General features: G+C 35.0%; 1 protein-coding gene across 6 annotated transcripts in view; it reads right to left on the reverse strand.

Moving 5' to 3' along the window:
• Window positions 1–15,380, reverse strand: part of EML1 (EMAP like 1) — a 125,933-nt gene that overhangs the window by 24,888 nt on the left and 85,665 nt on the right. For 4 of the 6 annotated variants that reach the window (XM_085317456.1, XM_085317460.1, XM_085317459.1 and 1 more), the window contains 5 exons: window positions 14,641–14,775; window positions 9,399–9,427; window positions 8,045–8,071; window positions 4,755–4,884; window positions 681–830 (listed from right to left, as the gene is read on the reverse strand). In XM_085317456.1, the coding sequence (XP_085173582.1) occupies window positions 681–830; window positions 4,755–4,884; window positions 8,045–8,071; window positions 9,399–9,427; window positions 14,641–14,775 (471 nt within the window). The remainder of the gene's footprint in view (window positions 1–680; window positions 831–4,754; window positions 4,885–8,044; window positions 8,072–9,398; window positions 9,428–14,640; window positions 14,776–15,380) is intronic. The other 2 variants (XM_085317457.1, XM_085317461.1) reach the window with 1 other exon arrangement.

Genomic DNA, 15,380 nt, shown 5'->3' on the forward strand with positions numbered 1-15,380 from the left:
TGTAGATGAGATTAAAACCGTTTTGGTTATATCCAGTCTGAAGGACCTGTATTTATTTGGCACCCTGACCTAGATGAAGTTGAATTATTCAATCCTATTTACAACAGGGAAGAGAAGCATGAATGTATAAATACTAACAGGTGAGCCTAAAGAAGAAATTAATGTCAAATTATCCTAAACACAGATTAACGAAAACGAGCAGATCTGCAGGTCAGAAGTCAGATTTCTACTCTTCCGTATGCTCTATGTAAACAGTAAATATGGGACAGAGAAAGAAGTRGTCACTTGGACATCATCAATAAGCCAAATTGCACACAGATACATCCAAACTAGCTGTAAAGTAAGTAGCACAGCACATATGGCAGCAGAGTCTTCAAGGTACGTTTCCAAGCAAACACAGGCTCCCTTCAGGTGGATACTTGGATATCTTAAAAGCCTGTGCCATCATGTCCTGACAGTAGTCGCGTCTTGTGCTGACTAGAGTACAGCTACACTGGGCATTCTTTCTACGACTACAATCACAACGTCATCCGATTGCGCAGACTAGCTGTCAGGCACCAGCATGCAACTCAAGACTTCTAATCGTTAGAATTCTCTTTCGAAAGCTATACACAAGAAAGGGCAAAAGATGAAGTCGCAGACACTATTTCACAAGAAAAGAAGTGTCACAGGAGACTCACCACTTCACATCATCATTATGACCGGTGTAATGTCTCTGAAGCTGTTCTTCGACATTGAATAACACAACTACCGATGCAATGAAATATACAGTTTCACCCGTTGGAAGGAGATACAGATTACTGCGGCAGTCCCGACCCCTATATCCATAGCTAGCATGTTTGTCAAGGTACAGTAACATTACCTAAAAAATAAGCATGTTAAAAACAAGTAAACACAAAATGCTTTTCTGTCATTGGTATTTCCTAATACTTGGCATCTCTTGAACACAGCTATATCACTTGAAAGCCCCCCAAAATTCCCTACTTTCATACAGTAAAACAGGTAAAGCATTTCACAGTTTTCTATATAACATATAGAAGATAAATGATAATGGAGACAGTGACAGGATTTTGACACGCTACCCCTTTACTATTCCTTGGAATTTTATATAAGCCAGACAAAGGCAACGCCAATTTTGTCCCATGGGTATTTACTATTTACAYTGGTTGTCTCTAATTAAAATAAAAATTTGGACTTGATGCAAACACTAATAAGTTATTCAGTACATCTCCTGCATTATATCARGACTGACTGCATTATCCTTTGTTCTGGGTGACTGACTTCATTATTCTGGTCATTACCAACCAGATGGACATAAAACTGGAGAAGGGTTACATCATACATTTCAATTTATTTTTGCAGTATTTAAAAGGCAGTGGCCCAGATTCTGATGCTAGTCCTATCAACACTAATCTAAAATTAATCCAGCAAAATAACTGGAATTAATCCAGAAATAATCTTATTCAGACTGAATGTTAATTCATCCAAATTATGTAGTTTTATTCTTGTGAAAAGTCATTAAGGATTGCACCTATTCCAGCTTACCCTTTTTACGGGAACAGAAAGGAGTGGTATTAGCTGAAACTTGGCAAAACGGAACAGCATTCTAATTCACTCAATATGGAGAAACTGGCTGCAGCAAATATATATGTATGTACTAAAACTGCAATTATAAGATATTTAGAAGAGATTTGTGCTCTGTTCTATATGATCAAAGATAAAACAGGCAAACTAAAATACTCATGTTAACATGATCCAAGAAATAAGGWTAAAAGTCATCTTATTTCTAAAATACAAATTTAAATAGCAGCTTGCTGATTTTTTTTTTAATAAACTCAAGTGGAGGTAGTTGTTCATTTGCAATGCTGCATAMCTATCCCTTAAAAATGTGCAGTCAAAAATCCAGCTTTTAGACACCTAAAGTGAAATATTTCTGCTAAAGTTTCTTCRAGTTTGAGATATTCAAATTTAAAGAAATGAAAACCATAAATGCCTTACAACTGCAGATAACCTACTAGGAGTATCTAATTTGTCTGCAAAGATAAGTTACTAGTTTAGTTGCAGGACAATCCTTGATTTGGTCAAATTTATTTTCTTCTATAAGGTCAGATGCTATTATCAATTGAAGCCAATATCATAATTGCCTTAGTACAATAACGTAAAAGCAATTTTCTAATGAACTAGCTGTTTAAATTGGGATTTAAAGCTTTTTTWAAAAARWTTTTAAAAATAAAAAAGCATTATATACACCTTCATGTCTCTGTGCATAAAAATAGCTGTTAAATAGAAAACATACATTCTTTAGAGAAAAGCTTTCTTTCCCCTCCTTCCCCTTTGGTTCAAYGCAATGCTGCACTCAACTGCATTCCTACGATTTCTGTTGTCTAATATTTAATCTCTCTCAATCAGTCTGCTCAGATTTAAACACCTGGGGTTGATCTCTCCTTCCGCTCCCAATCTCCCACGCCGAGACCCGGCGGCTTCAGGGGCTCCCTGCGGAGCGGGCACTTCAGCGGCTGCGCCCTCGCCCTCTGCCTTCGCCCAGACCTGCGGCTTGCCCGAGGAGCTGGCGACCGGCAGAGCGCTGCAGCTCTCCGCTCCCTCCTCGACAAGGCCCATCGCCGAATTCCCCCGCGGGCTGCCACCGGTTGCCATCTCTGCTCCGACGCCCTGTTCCTCTGTGCCCATTCTTACACTACGGGGCATCGCTGGTGGTAATCGCACCGCCAGGCTGCCTTCGCCCACTACAAAGCTCTTTGCTGCTGCTCCAGTGCTGTTACCCTCCTAGCAAACAGCTCGGCTTCTCCAGCTTTACTGAACCGAACGCCTGCAGCATCACTTGCTTTTTTGCTGTTTTTGTCTTTTTCCTTAAATTGTTTTGCATTGCTGCCTCCAGCTTTTTTTCTCATCATTCTAGCCTGCCAACTGAGTGCTTTTTATTTTTATTTATTTATTTATTTATTTATTTTAATTCTGTAATACCTAGTCATTGATGTAACTTTTAAGTATGGATATCATGATTAGGCTGTATTACAAAGAAAATAGGTCTGAAAAAAAAATTCAGCAGGTTTCTTTCTTTCTTTCTTTTTTTCTTTCTTTTTTTTTTTTTTTTTTTTTTTTTTTTTGAGTTATGTTTCCTCTTTGGTAACCATTTAGGGTTAGTTTGAACTTTTTATTCATTCATAGCTTTTTACTGATAGAAAAAATTTATATGTAGGATTCTACTGGGTGTACACAAACATGTGAGAGAACATATGAATATTCACACTAAAAATAATATTTTGCCTGGCAAATCTATAAGCAGCTAAGGAAGCGTAAGTGAGAAACTAGTGATAGGGAATTTATGACCTACTTTAATTATTGTTTCCTATAATAGTCTAAAATGTTAAATTCAGCTTCCCCCTACACAGTGCTAATGACAACCTTTTTTGTCTGTTTATTTTTTTGTTTTAGTAAGCATCCTCACACTTTCGCCCTTATCATTCTTATATGAGCAAGGGGCCCCTCACAGCAATCTGAAGACATCACTCAGTCTTGTTGTGACATGCTGAAGAACTTGGACAGTGATTAGACAGTAGAAAGCTGCAAGCAATATTTATCACTTTAATCTCAACCATTTTATTAATTTGTGCTATTTAGTTGTTTCTTTTTTTTAATCCATCTTCAATCATTTCTGTATTTATTATCTCCAGTTCCAGCAGAGTAGGCTAGAGCTCATAGGCTCTGTTGCAATAGGAATAATAAAAATGGATAGTAAATCTGTCATTAATCCTTTAGAAACTAGATGTGCACATTCTGAAACCACATGTAGTTCTATTTATAAAACTCAGAAAAGACTATTTGCAGTTTGTCTTCTTTCATAGGAAGACAAAGCAACTTCCTACTTGAGACCAAAAAAAGTCTCTCCTTAAAATAGAAATCCTTTGGAAGACTTCATCTGTCTAAAGATAGTGGATATTGCAAATAGATTCAAATCTTTCTCTGTTTATGTTTTATCTTGACTCTTCTATTACACACRCTAAGATTATAAAAAGCAAAGTCTGTCATTACTTTTTCCAATAAAGAATAAATTTYCTTATTATATTTAACATTGAAATGCAAAACCTTCTATTCTATATGTAATGAAACATTTCTTTTTTAATATTAGAATTCTATATGTATGTCCATTCATATATACAGAAGGCAGTAGAAAATTTAGTTGTTTGATATTTACTGTGCACAGCTTAAAATCTAAATGAAAGCATTAATTTATATATGATATCTATTAAGAATTACATTGCTAAGCATCTAACAGTTGCAAAATGCTATTTGATTCTGGTGTTATCCAAGTATTAAAGTTGATTATAGTATCCTCTAAAGGTCAGTAGTGCACATTTTATAAAATACAKTTTAAAATGATAAATTGCTAATGAGAATCAGTAAAAGACGGGAAATTGTTTTATGCATACTATAATTAATAATCACAGCTCAGTACATTCTTACAATATGCCTAGTTTGATCTTGAGCTAATTAGCATATTTCAAACTTAACCTTCAGGCAATATTTAAGCAAAATCTTCCTTAAGCTGCTATCTYGTATTCCACAAAATACAGCAGCCTCAGGATAAACACCTATTTGAATGACCTAATACTTCACTAAGGAAATGAACTCTATTAAAAAATCATAGTTTTGCTACATTCTAACTCTAAAAGTTATTTTAAACAAATCATTAAGACACGATTATTTCCAGTATTTCTCCATCACAGCAAGGATACACCCATTCCAGTTTAAGCCTCTTGGCTGGTAGTTCTACTTTTGCTTCCAAATTGTAAGATTCCACTTGCTCTTTGGGCATGTACATGGTAACAGGACGTCCACGAAGAAACATTTTTACGTATCCTTCCTCTACAAAAGGTCAGAAATGTTTAGTGTTACACAGAAAAACATAAGTGGAGAATTCTAGTGCTTCTCCATCCCTTCCCACTTAACAGTTTGGTGGGTTATAATTATAAAATAACATGCAGTCTCAAATTTACATAATAAATTATGCATCTTTTTAAAAAAATAATCATAGACATTAAACAGATTTTTTTTAAAACACACCAAGTCCCTTTTTTCTCTAAATATTTTGAACAGCARAATTAGAACTAAACAATATCAGGAAGAACTACAAAACTGAAAGAATTGAGATCAAAACTATTCTTTTGGTTAAAAAATAATTTTGTGTTAACATCTTTTTAAACACTAAAAGTGAAGGGGAAAACATCAAAGATTACAATTAACGCAGAAATGCCACTTAAAATTATTTTATTTTTTAAATTCAATATTTACATTGGAGCATCAGCATCTAAAGTATTTTTTCGACACTCAGTTGCATTCTTTGCATCTCAGTGTAAAGATACACTTTACACTAGATACACAGTGTTAGAGATACATCCAGAATAAGGAACATAAACAATTAGTAAAAGGAATCATGCTGATGTACATGCAAAAAAAGAGTAAGTGTTTAAGAATTACTAAACATTGAAAAAGGAATGACAACACTGACAGCACATTATAGAAAGGAAAATGACATACAGGAGAGAAGCTACAAAAACTGAATTGGCTCACAGAAGTAAACATTTCTAGGAGAAAATACTAAAAATAATGTGTTGGGCTTTTAAGAAATATGTTTGGGGGAAGAGAAGCAGGGATTAATAACAGATCTGGAAGTACTGACTTGGGGACTTCATGGGGCTTATAAAACTAGGTGATCTGGGAAATGCCATGAAGGTCTGACTAGGACTTTTGGGAACTGGCAAGGCCAAAGAGGGTGTCCTGTGAACTTCTGGTGAAGTTTGTCCAGATTCAGAACGTGCTGGCTCCTGCTGCTCCATCGGCAGATCAAGGGATTCAGCCTTGTTCTCATGCGAATCAAGCAGTTTTGGAGTCAGTGACATCTGTAGAGTTACTAGACAGAATAATCGTGGGCACAGAGGAAATGGGAGGGCAAAAGTAACAAAATCACGTAAATAAAAAAAAACTTATACGATCTAGGTCTTTTAAAATTATGCTATGAATTGTTAAGTATCATTACCAACATACCATTTTTTTTAATTTGAAAACTAAGGCACTATTTGAATTTGAAAATAAGCACACATTAGAGATCCTGACTAAATGAATTAAAAATATTGGCAAAACAAATAAACATCATAGCTATGTTGTACTACATAAATATGTGTATTTTGCCTATATACTACCTCATTTGGGAAAGGTTTCTAGTTGATCTGTCGCAGTAAAGTTTCAGCTAGGGCTCAAAAAAACCCATAATTTACAGAATTCATGCATAAAACGAAACGAAAAAAGGAAAATTTAACATAATTTTTTTTTTAAAGCACAGAACAATAACGGTGACAGATGGTTGGAGTTCAAGATGCCTGCTAAAACTGCCAGAATACTGGAACTGTTTTTAAAAATCTGCTCTGATAGATCTGTAGTATAAAATAAACTATGGAGGTTTTTTCCCTGTATAATAGTAGAGCATTAAAGTACTGTTTGTACAAGCATGTGGTATCTATTTAATGAGCTTGAAATATATGCCAATACTACTAATACTGGTATGCTAGAAGTTAATATATTTTCAGCAGTGACAACTCCTAACTGTGTTTACTAAAGGCATGGATGGAAGATTTAATTCACTGAACTGCCTTTGTCACCAGAAACGTATCATGGGACTCATAAAACTTGAATTTAGACATCTACAATAGAAGCATCCACATCTGACCGAGTCACTCAAAGCTCCTTTTTAGAGTCAGCAGGGAATAACAGACACTTTGGGAGGAATCCATCACATGTTGTTTAGATGTTTAAAAACAAAGTATATAAATCGAATCTTCAAAACGACTAGATCTGTCTGCTAACTATAAAGAGGAACTTAGGATGAACAGGCCAGGAGGAGAAATGTCTAGGTATTTATGTCTAAGTTTTCRTAATATTAATTTCATCTATAATGACTGATGCTAGTAACATAACCAATCCACATCCCTTTTCATTTAGTTTTTAAGACAGYAAAGTTCTCTATGTGGAGATACATAGATATAAAGACAGTCAGCAGAAACTACAAAGACAGACCAATGGTGATGTTTTTAAAGAAATGTATCTTTTACACCTGCAACTTTGCAAAATTTCAATTGTTGTTGAAAAATATCARTTAAAAATGTAGAATCACTGAATTGGAATAAGATGATGCATGAACACTAGTARGATCTGCAAAGGAGACCATTACTGATTGCAGGCATAAAAATCAAATACATAGAGCTAGAGACTCTTTCAAATACTTTGTCTTGAAAACAAACATCATCTCTTTGTGAAATCTTAAGATTTGTTGCAAAGCTGAATGATGCTGATTAGTACAAAAACTATTAGGAATAAGCTATCTCTAAAAAGCAAGACAAACCTGTGATTATATCACAGATATAAACATGCATCAAAGATGTGCATATTTACACTACAACTTAGCTACAGCTTTAGAAACCATTATGGTATGTTTTAACAAGTGTAACTCTGTATTGTAACATTGAGCAAAAAGCACAGAGAAATTAGTTTTATGCCGAGGTCTGCTTACTCAACATTCAGAAAACTCTACAGTCTACTCAGTATGAAAAAGCAAGGGAAAAAATATCAAGGCGCCTATAAACGCATGTTAAGTTAACAGCAAACCAGCCAACAAAGGGGCATATTCTATACGAATTTCAGCAGAAGTGCAGAACACCATTTCAAGCACAGTGAACATCCAGGTGTTGCCATATAGCTCTCTCAACATATTTTTTTCTAATTCAAATTCCTCTGAGAAAGTCCACACACATCTAAATTATAACCCATTATTAAAGTGCAGCTGAGGGTTATAATTCAGTAGATGGTACAATAGCTGGTGTAATACTTTTTGCTTTATTCAAAAGAAATGGAAAAGGTTTGACATTGTAAAATGCATGTAGAAGTTATAAAACAGCTGTTTATACATACAGCTTTTACCATACTAGCACTTGTTTTGCTTCGAGAGCTATGAGGTTTTGGAAGTGAAGCCTACCTTTGCAGTGTGTCACACGGCGCTTCCCTTGTGATTACAGAGACAGAGACAGAAGGGCTAGATAAAGACGTGTTTAGGTACAACAGGCTCGCTAAATACCTGCTCTACCGGCGGTCCCGTTGTGTTCTGCTGCAGGCTAACCTGTYGCTTGACAAAACACTGAGCCATTCCCGTTCAGTAGGTTGGGTAACTACAGTCAAAACTCTATTCCTCCAGCTAGCGGCTCCAAGTGTTCTTTGATTGTTAAAATATTATTTGGGCTTTAGTATGCATCTACATGCTAAAAGTAAGTATTAAGAATATCAAAAGTATATCTTTCTTAGAAATAATCAGTAATTTCAGTGAGAATTTTGTCTGAACGAGAGGCATAACAGTGTCACATATCTTTAACTACTGATCTTTATCTACTGGAAAATGCCAGAAGTTTAACAATTCCAAATACCTTTGCGTACAAGGTGCTAGGGGAGAAGAAATACTGCATGATAAAAATATATGCTGCGTGAATCAGTTTTCTCTTTCCTAAGTACGGCTTAGGAGCTTTGTTAGATGCTGATCCAACAAATGGATGCTGACCCAAAAAACTGAGGTTTTCTACCTTATCAGTTTAATGTATAATTACCTTTATATAATATAATACCTTTATAGAACAATATATGGAAAGACTATGATAGATCTGATGAATCAACRGGGTTTTTTTACCCTCCTTAAATACTCAGTCCTTTAATCTGTAATTAGAAATCTTTTATTTTAGTTATTTTGGGTTTTGCAGAACATAAYTGGCTACGTATACTATTCAGCTTCATATCTTCTTTGAGATTGTTTAAAAGTTTGTATAACTCTAGTGACAAGACCAAATTCTACTTTCATTTATATCTGAAATTTGGCTTTTGGAATCTTGTTACAGTGACACAAGCAGGAAAAAGTGCAATAACTTCCAAATTAAAGATAGATTTCCAAAACCATAGTTAAAAACATTTTTTTTATTTGTAATTTAACAAATTTGATCATTGGGACAAATGTAGAATTCTTTTATTTAACATGATAGTGTCACAGCTGGAACTTTGCATATGTTTTAATTAACAAAAACATTAATATTGCTGTGAAAAACAAGATATATTTGGGGTGGGAAAACACATCCTTWTCTTCTTTGTCTTCTTTCAAAGAATCCTCACTGTAAAATAAGCCCATTGGCCCCATAAAAACTAGAGCAAACTGACCAACTTTTTAAAAAAATATGCCAGCAATTGCCTGTAGGTTTCATGCTTAAAGTCCCAACACCACTTCTTGGACATCCACAGATAACTGTGATAGCATAATAGAAATTATCCGTTTAAAAATTTTAAAAAGTTCCTACCTGCACTGAACATTGGTTCCTTCGGTTTGCTGTGAAAATAATGAAAAAAATACATTTAAAAAGTTTGTGCATACTGTACATGTGAAAGGTAAAAATAGTTTACATAATTTTGTAATTCATTTATTTACAAGGTAGATCCTCATGCAGACACAATAAAAGCAGCATACATTGTGGCTCCTTGATGGCAGATGCTAAAACCCATTTTACATTCAATTCCTTTTACATCTCATGATTACAGATTGTCGCCCACTAACTGCCAGATCTTCTTCTTCTACAGAGTTAGTTCAGTTATAGGAGAATATGGGGAAAAAAAGTAGGAACGCATCCTTAACTGTAAAATCTCTATGCACGTGCGTGCAGGCCACTACATCAGTGCACATGTAGGTGTGTGTTTGCTTCATGGCTTTGTTCCCTCTGGCTTTAAGGAGTTAAATAATAATAATAATAAAGTTTGGTGCCTTTCCTAAGAGTTTACACAAAACATGGAACTGCCTGATTCTTGGTTGGTTCTTGGTTGATAGTAGTTTCGATAAAATCCAGAAAGCCTCTGAAAAGCACATATCCATTATTAAAATGTTTCTTCTTTCTCAATGGACTGAAACTAAAGYTGCTTTGTCTTACTGTCTTAGGAAAACCCTTTGGGAAAACCTGAGGGGAAAATACACCATGTGCAGAGAAGGAAGAGAAAGAAAAGATGAGTAGCAATCTAGGTAGTACTACAATAGTCAGAAAGAAGCAATCTTTTCCAAGAAACACAAGTGATTTGTTTTCTTTATCCTTTGCCCCTTTRCGATTAAGCCTGAGGATGTTGCTTCTGGTGAAACTTAATAGGGGCATAAAGGTATCCATATTAAGTAGTTATTTTTATTTCMGTTCCATTTTATCTGTATTCAGCAAAATTTATAAAAACTTATAAAATATGATGTTCTGTGTTTCCTAGTGTGATCCCAGAAGGGACGAAAACCGTATTATTTTTAATGGRGGAACACTGAACACTGAAGGATAAATCATCCATAGAGCTTTAATCCTGTCTCCATACCAGTCAAAGAGGATAACTAAAGTGTCCTTTTCTAAACAGAAGTGGCAGATGAAGAGAAGACAARAAAATGAAATGAAACAGTGYCCTTTTGTGTACAGTATTTCTCAGCATAAAAGAATCTTTCKCTACAATAAGGTTGATGTAAATAATTTTACACTATTTTCTCTCTTCCCTTAATTTGACACTGTTATATCAAGAATAATAATTTTACTTAATGATAGATTTACTTCATGAATTCTACTGACTCTGCCCACCRGATACAGTATCCTTCTAAAATACCAGCCATGAGATAGCCAAGCATCGAAACTCAAGCTGGCCTACACAGGCAATCTCATCTATATAAATAGCGTGATGTGTTGCCATTGCTAACACCAGGATTACCTTTCTTTATGAATGAAGATAGTTATAGAAAATAAAAGCTTTATGGGATGGAGCAGTAGTCAAAAATGCTTCATTATTAGAGACAAGAAAGCCCACTTAGTTCTGAACAGTCCATGATGACTTATTCAAACTAATGAAACTAATGTGAAAGGTTGATTCATGACAGCAATAAAGTACCTCACGTGTACTTTATAATTACACAAACCCTAACCACATACACAGCTCTGAGCTCCTAAAACCTGAATCACTTTCCACCTCTCTTCCCCTTAAAAAGGCTYACTCCTTCTCATAGTGATGGGGAAGTGAGACACCCCAAAGTAGTAAAGGAGTAAAGGTCACCTCCTCACCCCTTCTTCTTAAATATTCTTTTAATATCTTTCTATAGCACTATGTTTTTGTATGCTAGCCTACCAMCTGAAACTAGCCATACCACTCTATCCACTTCAAAAACAATTTCATAACTGCCTTTTTAGACTCCTGACATGTGTTCTGTTGTAAGCGTCACTTAYAGACCAGATACGACGCAAAAAAATGATAGGGCTGCGAGTAGCTGGTTAGGTAACACCCTTCTCCTCACTCTTCCACACATGCAGTTACTTTTAAGGRGACAGCCTTAGCCCCTAACACACAGAATCATGCTCATTTTGACTCTGATCCCATGACACACTTTTTAAAAAACAATTTGCACAGGGCACAGCTTCAACAGGAAGCATGAAGCATGTCCTTTCCCAGCCTACTCCATAGGACAAAGACACCCTTCAAGGAGTTGAGAGCTGTGGTTTGAATGCCATCTGGTTGCAGGTGATACAAATCAGGYCCTCTAAGTCCTGGGAAAATTCTCTAACCATAAAACTCTTGTACCAATAGCAGGACCAACAATATTAGCTTCAGCTAAGGCAGTCTAACATGTGCTCTCAGTTAGTTCCTTGGAATAATTGCATAGTACTTAAGCATTGCATCACTTGTGCTTTGGACATCCTCCTTGAGTACAAATTAAGTGATTTCTGATCAAAAACGTAGCCCAACCCTTTGTTTCCCAGCAGCTGCAAAATTGCATTACTGTTACATTTCTATTAGAATAGTATGAAAACATTAAAAATGTACTTTTACTACTGTGATCAATTTTAGACTGGAAAAAGAATTTTGCAGATGATTAGTTAGCTCATGATGTTTTTATTTCTCAGTTAGCTTGGAAACCATCTTTTCAATTGTTCAGTGTCTATATAGCTGCTAGAAGTCATGTCTATTATTATTTTAAATGAACTACACTAATATGCTCACCTTATTCCTTTAGTAGCTTTGTTACATAAATACAAAATTTCAGAAAATTATCATCTTATACACATAGCAAAGACTCAGGGATATCCTGGAAAAAACAGATTTTGCACAGTACTATGTTTACTTTTTGACAGATATAATTTCTGTTGAACAACATATGCAGACTTCATCTTTTGGGGACCTGCTATAATGCAATTTTTTGCATAAGATAAAATACATAGAAAAAGACAATGCAGGATCCTCATATGTTTGCTAAATATCTATTTAAAAACTATAGTAAATTGGAAATGAAGTAATGAAATTTCACCAGTGGTAGGTGTACTTCCTGCACATATTCCATAAACAAAAGCCTACACACCTAGTTATAGAAATCTGTAATTTTTAATAGAAAGGTTCCTTTAATTAAAGAAAAAATTGTTCTGTTTATATAAGCTTTTTTGAATGAATGAGGTCACAGTATAAGATCTTGTTGCTACAGTTTGATATGGGCAATAGAGTAGGAAGTTAAACAGATACGCATAGAAGTAAAAACTCAGTCTTAGGTAAATTCATCAGCCTCAAGAGATCAGCACAGAAAGTAATAGCTCTTTAGTAATGATTCAGTGAGACAATCCAACTGCATAAAGTTATGCACTAGGGCAACGCTCTGCAGAATTTGCAGCTTAAACTAACAGCAAGCTTTTACCTTCTCACSATTCCCCTCACTGGTCAGTTTTCTTGTCTAATTTCACCTTTTACTTCATCCCTATGAATGCTGATATTTGGTTCTTTCCTTCAACAGTATTCTATCAGATGTTTTAAGACAGACATTCTCCATGCTATAAAAATCTGAAATGTTTAATAAAATAATTTCATCTGAATTTACACAAGCAGCAAGAGATCTAAGAGTCCTAAGAAATCTAATAAGAGATTGTGTTTCCTTTAAAAGGAGCATTTATYTAGCTATTACTTAAGAGTTATGGCAAAATGTTTTTTGCAATTATATTTCAGTCTTAGAAGAAATTTAAAGTCTAGTTCTAAAAACTTGCTGGGGAAAAAAAACAAACTGCATCTAYTCAATACCATTGCAGCATTTTCTTCTCTGTTCAAAACATATTTGTTTCCAAAAGACAAATGTTATTTGTTGTTTATAATTACTTTACAAAAATTTAATTTTAAAAAATCATATACTGAGACAAAGTAATATTCTGAGAAGTGCTAGAAAGCCCCGAATTATGCCAGTTTATAAAAGCTCATGCATATCCACAGAAGCACAATATCAAGACAACTTTTGGCTACCTTTTTAGTTTATCAAAGGAAGATAATTAAATATTTGCACAACATTTTTATAATCTTTTTTCTGACTATATTCTTAATTTTTCATTGTGACAGAGATAGCAAATTATAGAATAAAGTTTCATAAATTTTGCATAATTGCTTTTTTGCTTCACAGCTGAAATCTTAAGCAAGGAAACTACCAATAATTTATCATCTATACTTAGGCTGTCCATCAGTTCACAACAATCCCACTCACTCCYCACGTCTCTCAAGGGAAGATGTCAAATGGATAAAAAGAAAGGGAAAGAGGAAGAATTACCGGACCATAGCATTGGTTCATAAGCAACTCAATGACTCATACAAAGGCTATGATGTACAGATAAAACAGATGCATTATATGATCCTTCTGTTTCTTATGGTCACAACATCTGCAAGAAGGTGAAATGGTGTCATCACCTCCACTTTATAGATAGGAAACTAGAAGACCACAGAGATCAAGTGAAATGACCAAGAGCAAAACTGTCTAGAAAATATGGAAAAGAATCATCTCCCAATATAGTGACTTCACCACAAAAATCAGTCAATGAATTAGTTGTCTGTTCAAGACCATCCTAAGCCTGAAGCTGCTGAAGTAGACATTTTGTTCTTTATACTCAGCAGTAYAGAGAAAACAATACTAAAACAGAGTACCTATGTGCTAATACAGAAATACATATTTCTTTATTCCAGTCTTCTGGATATTACTTGCATTTAGGCCTCGTTTACTTCTCATCAATCTGACTTAATCAATGATGGCATTGGTTTGAAGATATTATTACATTTCAACTTTTTTCTAATCTGTCATTTGCCATAAAAATGTTTTGATAATGCCATAAATTCCCAYACCTCAGCCACTTCTTCACACACTAACATCTTCAGAAAACAATTTTGCTTAGATACTAGATGATTTCAGACCATACATTTATAGGTATGCCAGGAACTTGAAGACTAAGAGAAACCATCGAGATAATGGAAAAAAACATAGTTAAGAATTACGAGCTTTTTTGGGCAATTCAAGATTCTCATGTTGCTCACGGTGTAGACATAAAGCAAACATTTCATTTAAACTTKAAAAATGGTTTGATTTAAAGTGCTTTAAACTACATCTTTGTCCAACAGGTGTAGTGTAGAAAAAACAAAACCAAAAAAACAAACAAAAACACCTTTAGTACTTGCGGAACTAAAGAGACTAATCTCATTGTTAGGGCAGTAGGTGTAGAAAGGAGATCAACTTTTAAACAACATTACCTTTCACTGTTCTTTTTACCACTTGAGGAACTGCTGGTGGATCCCGTGCGGTTACGACTCCCCTTGGAGTCCCCATAGCTTTCCCGCCGACCTCCCGGTGACACACGCTCGACTGAACTGGTTCTCTTAACAGTGCTAATAGAAAAAGGATCATCTTTTACAGCAGTACTAGTAAAAGCACATATTTTTATGACAAACATTTCTGACAAATGTATTAAGTGGAATGCTGACTCTAAAAATGACTATATCTTAAAAGTTGAATTCTTTTTTCTTTCTTTTTTATTAATTTTCAGGTTGATTTGGTGAAAAGCCTACCTAAGAGTTTTGCTGAGTATTTAATACAAGAAAGACTAACATACTACTTTTTTCTTCATCAGAAAACAGCAGACGGGCTATATCAGCATCATAAGGTAGGCTGAAAAATCTACTTTCCAGGTAACACGTTATACTGTTGAGGCAGAATATTCAAAGGTCACATTTCAAATCTYGGAATACTGCTCCAAACTTCTGGAGTTGGCAGACCTTATTTATCTCTGCGTTCAGAATCAGTTATGCCGTGCTTTAAAGCTAGTTTTAATACAGCCCCCCCTTGAAATTAATGGAGAGCTGGTTTGCAATTTTCCATTAGCTTGGTAAAAATGTATGTTTCCTACTTACATGTAGGAATGGACTAGATTCCCCACATTTCCTGATGAAGTGTTTCCTCAAAGGCTTAAATCCTCCCTTTCCTTGCCTCCCCC

This window comes from Rhea americana, unplaced genomic scaffold (genome assembly GCF_003343005.1).
Source record: "Rhea americana isolate MKP2758 unplaced genomic scaffold, rheAme1 scaffold_5, whole genome shotgun sequence".
Taxonomy (NCBI): domain Eukaryota; kingdom Metazoa; phylum Chordata; class Aves; order Rheiformes; family Rheidae; genus Rhea; species Rhea americana.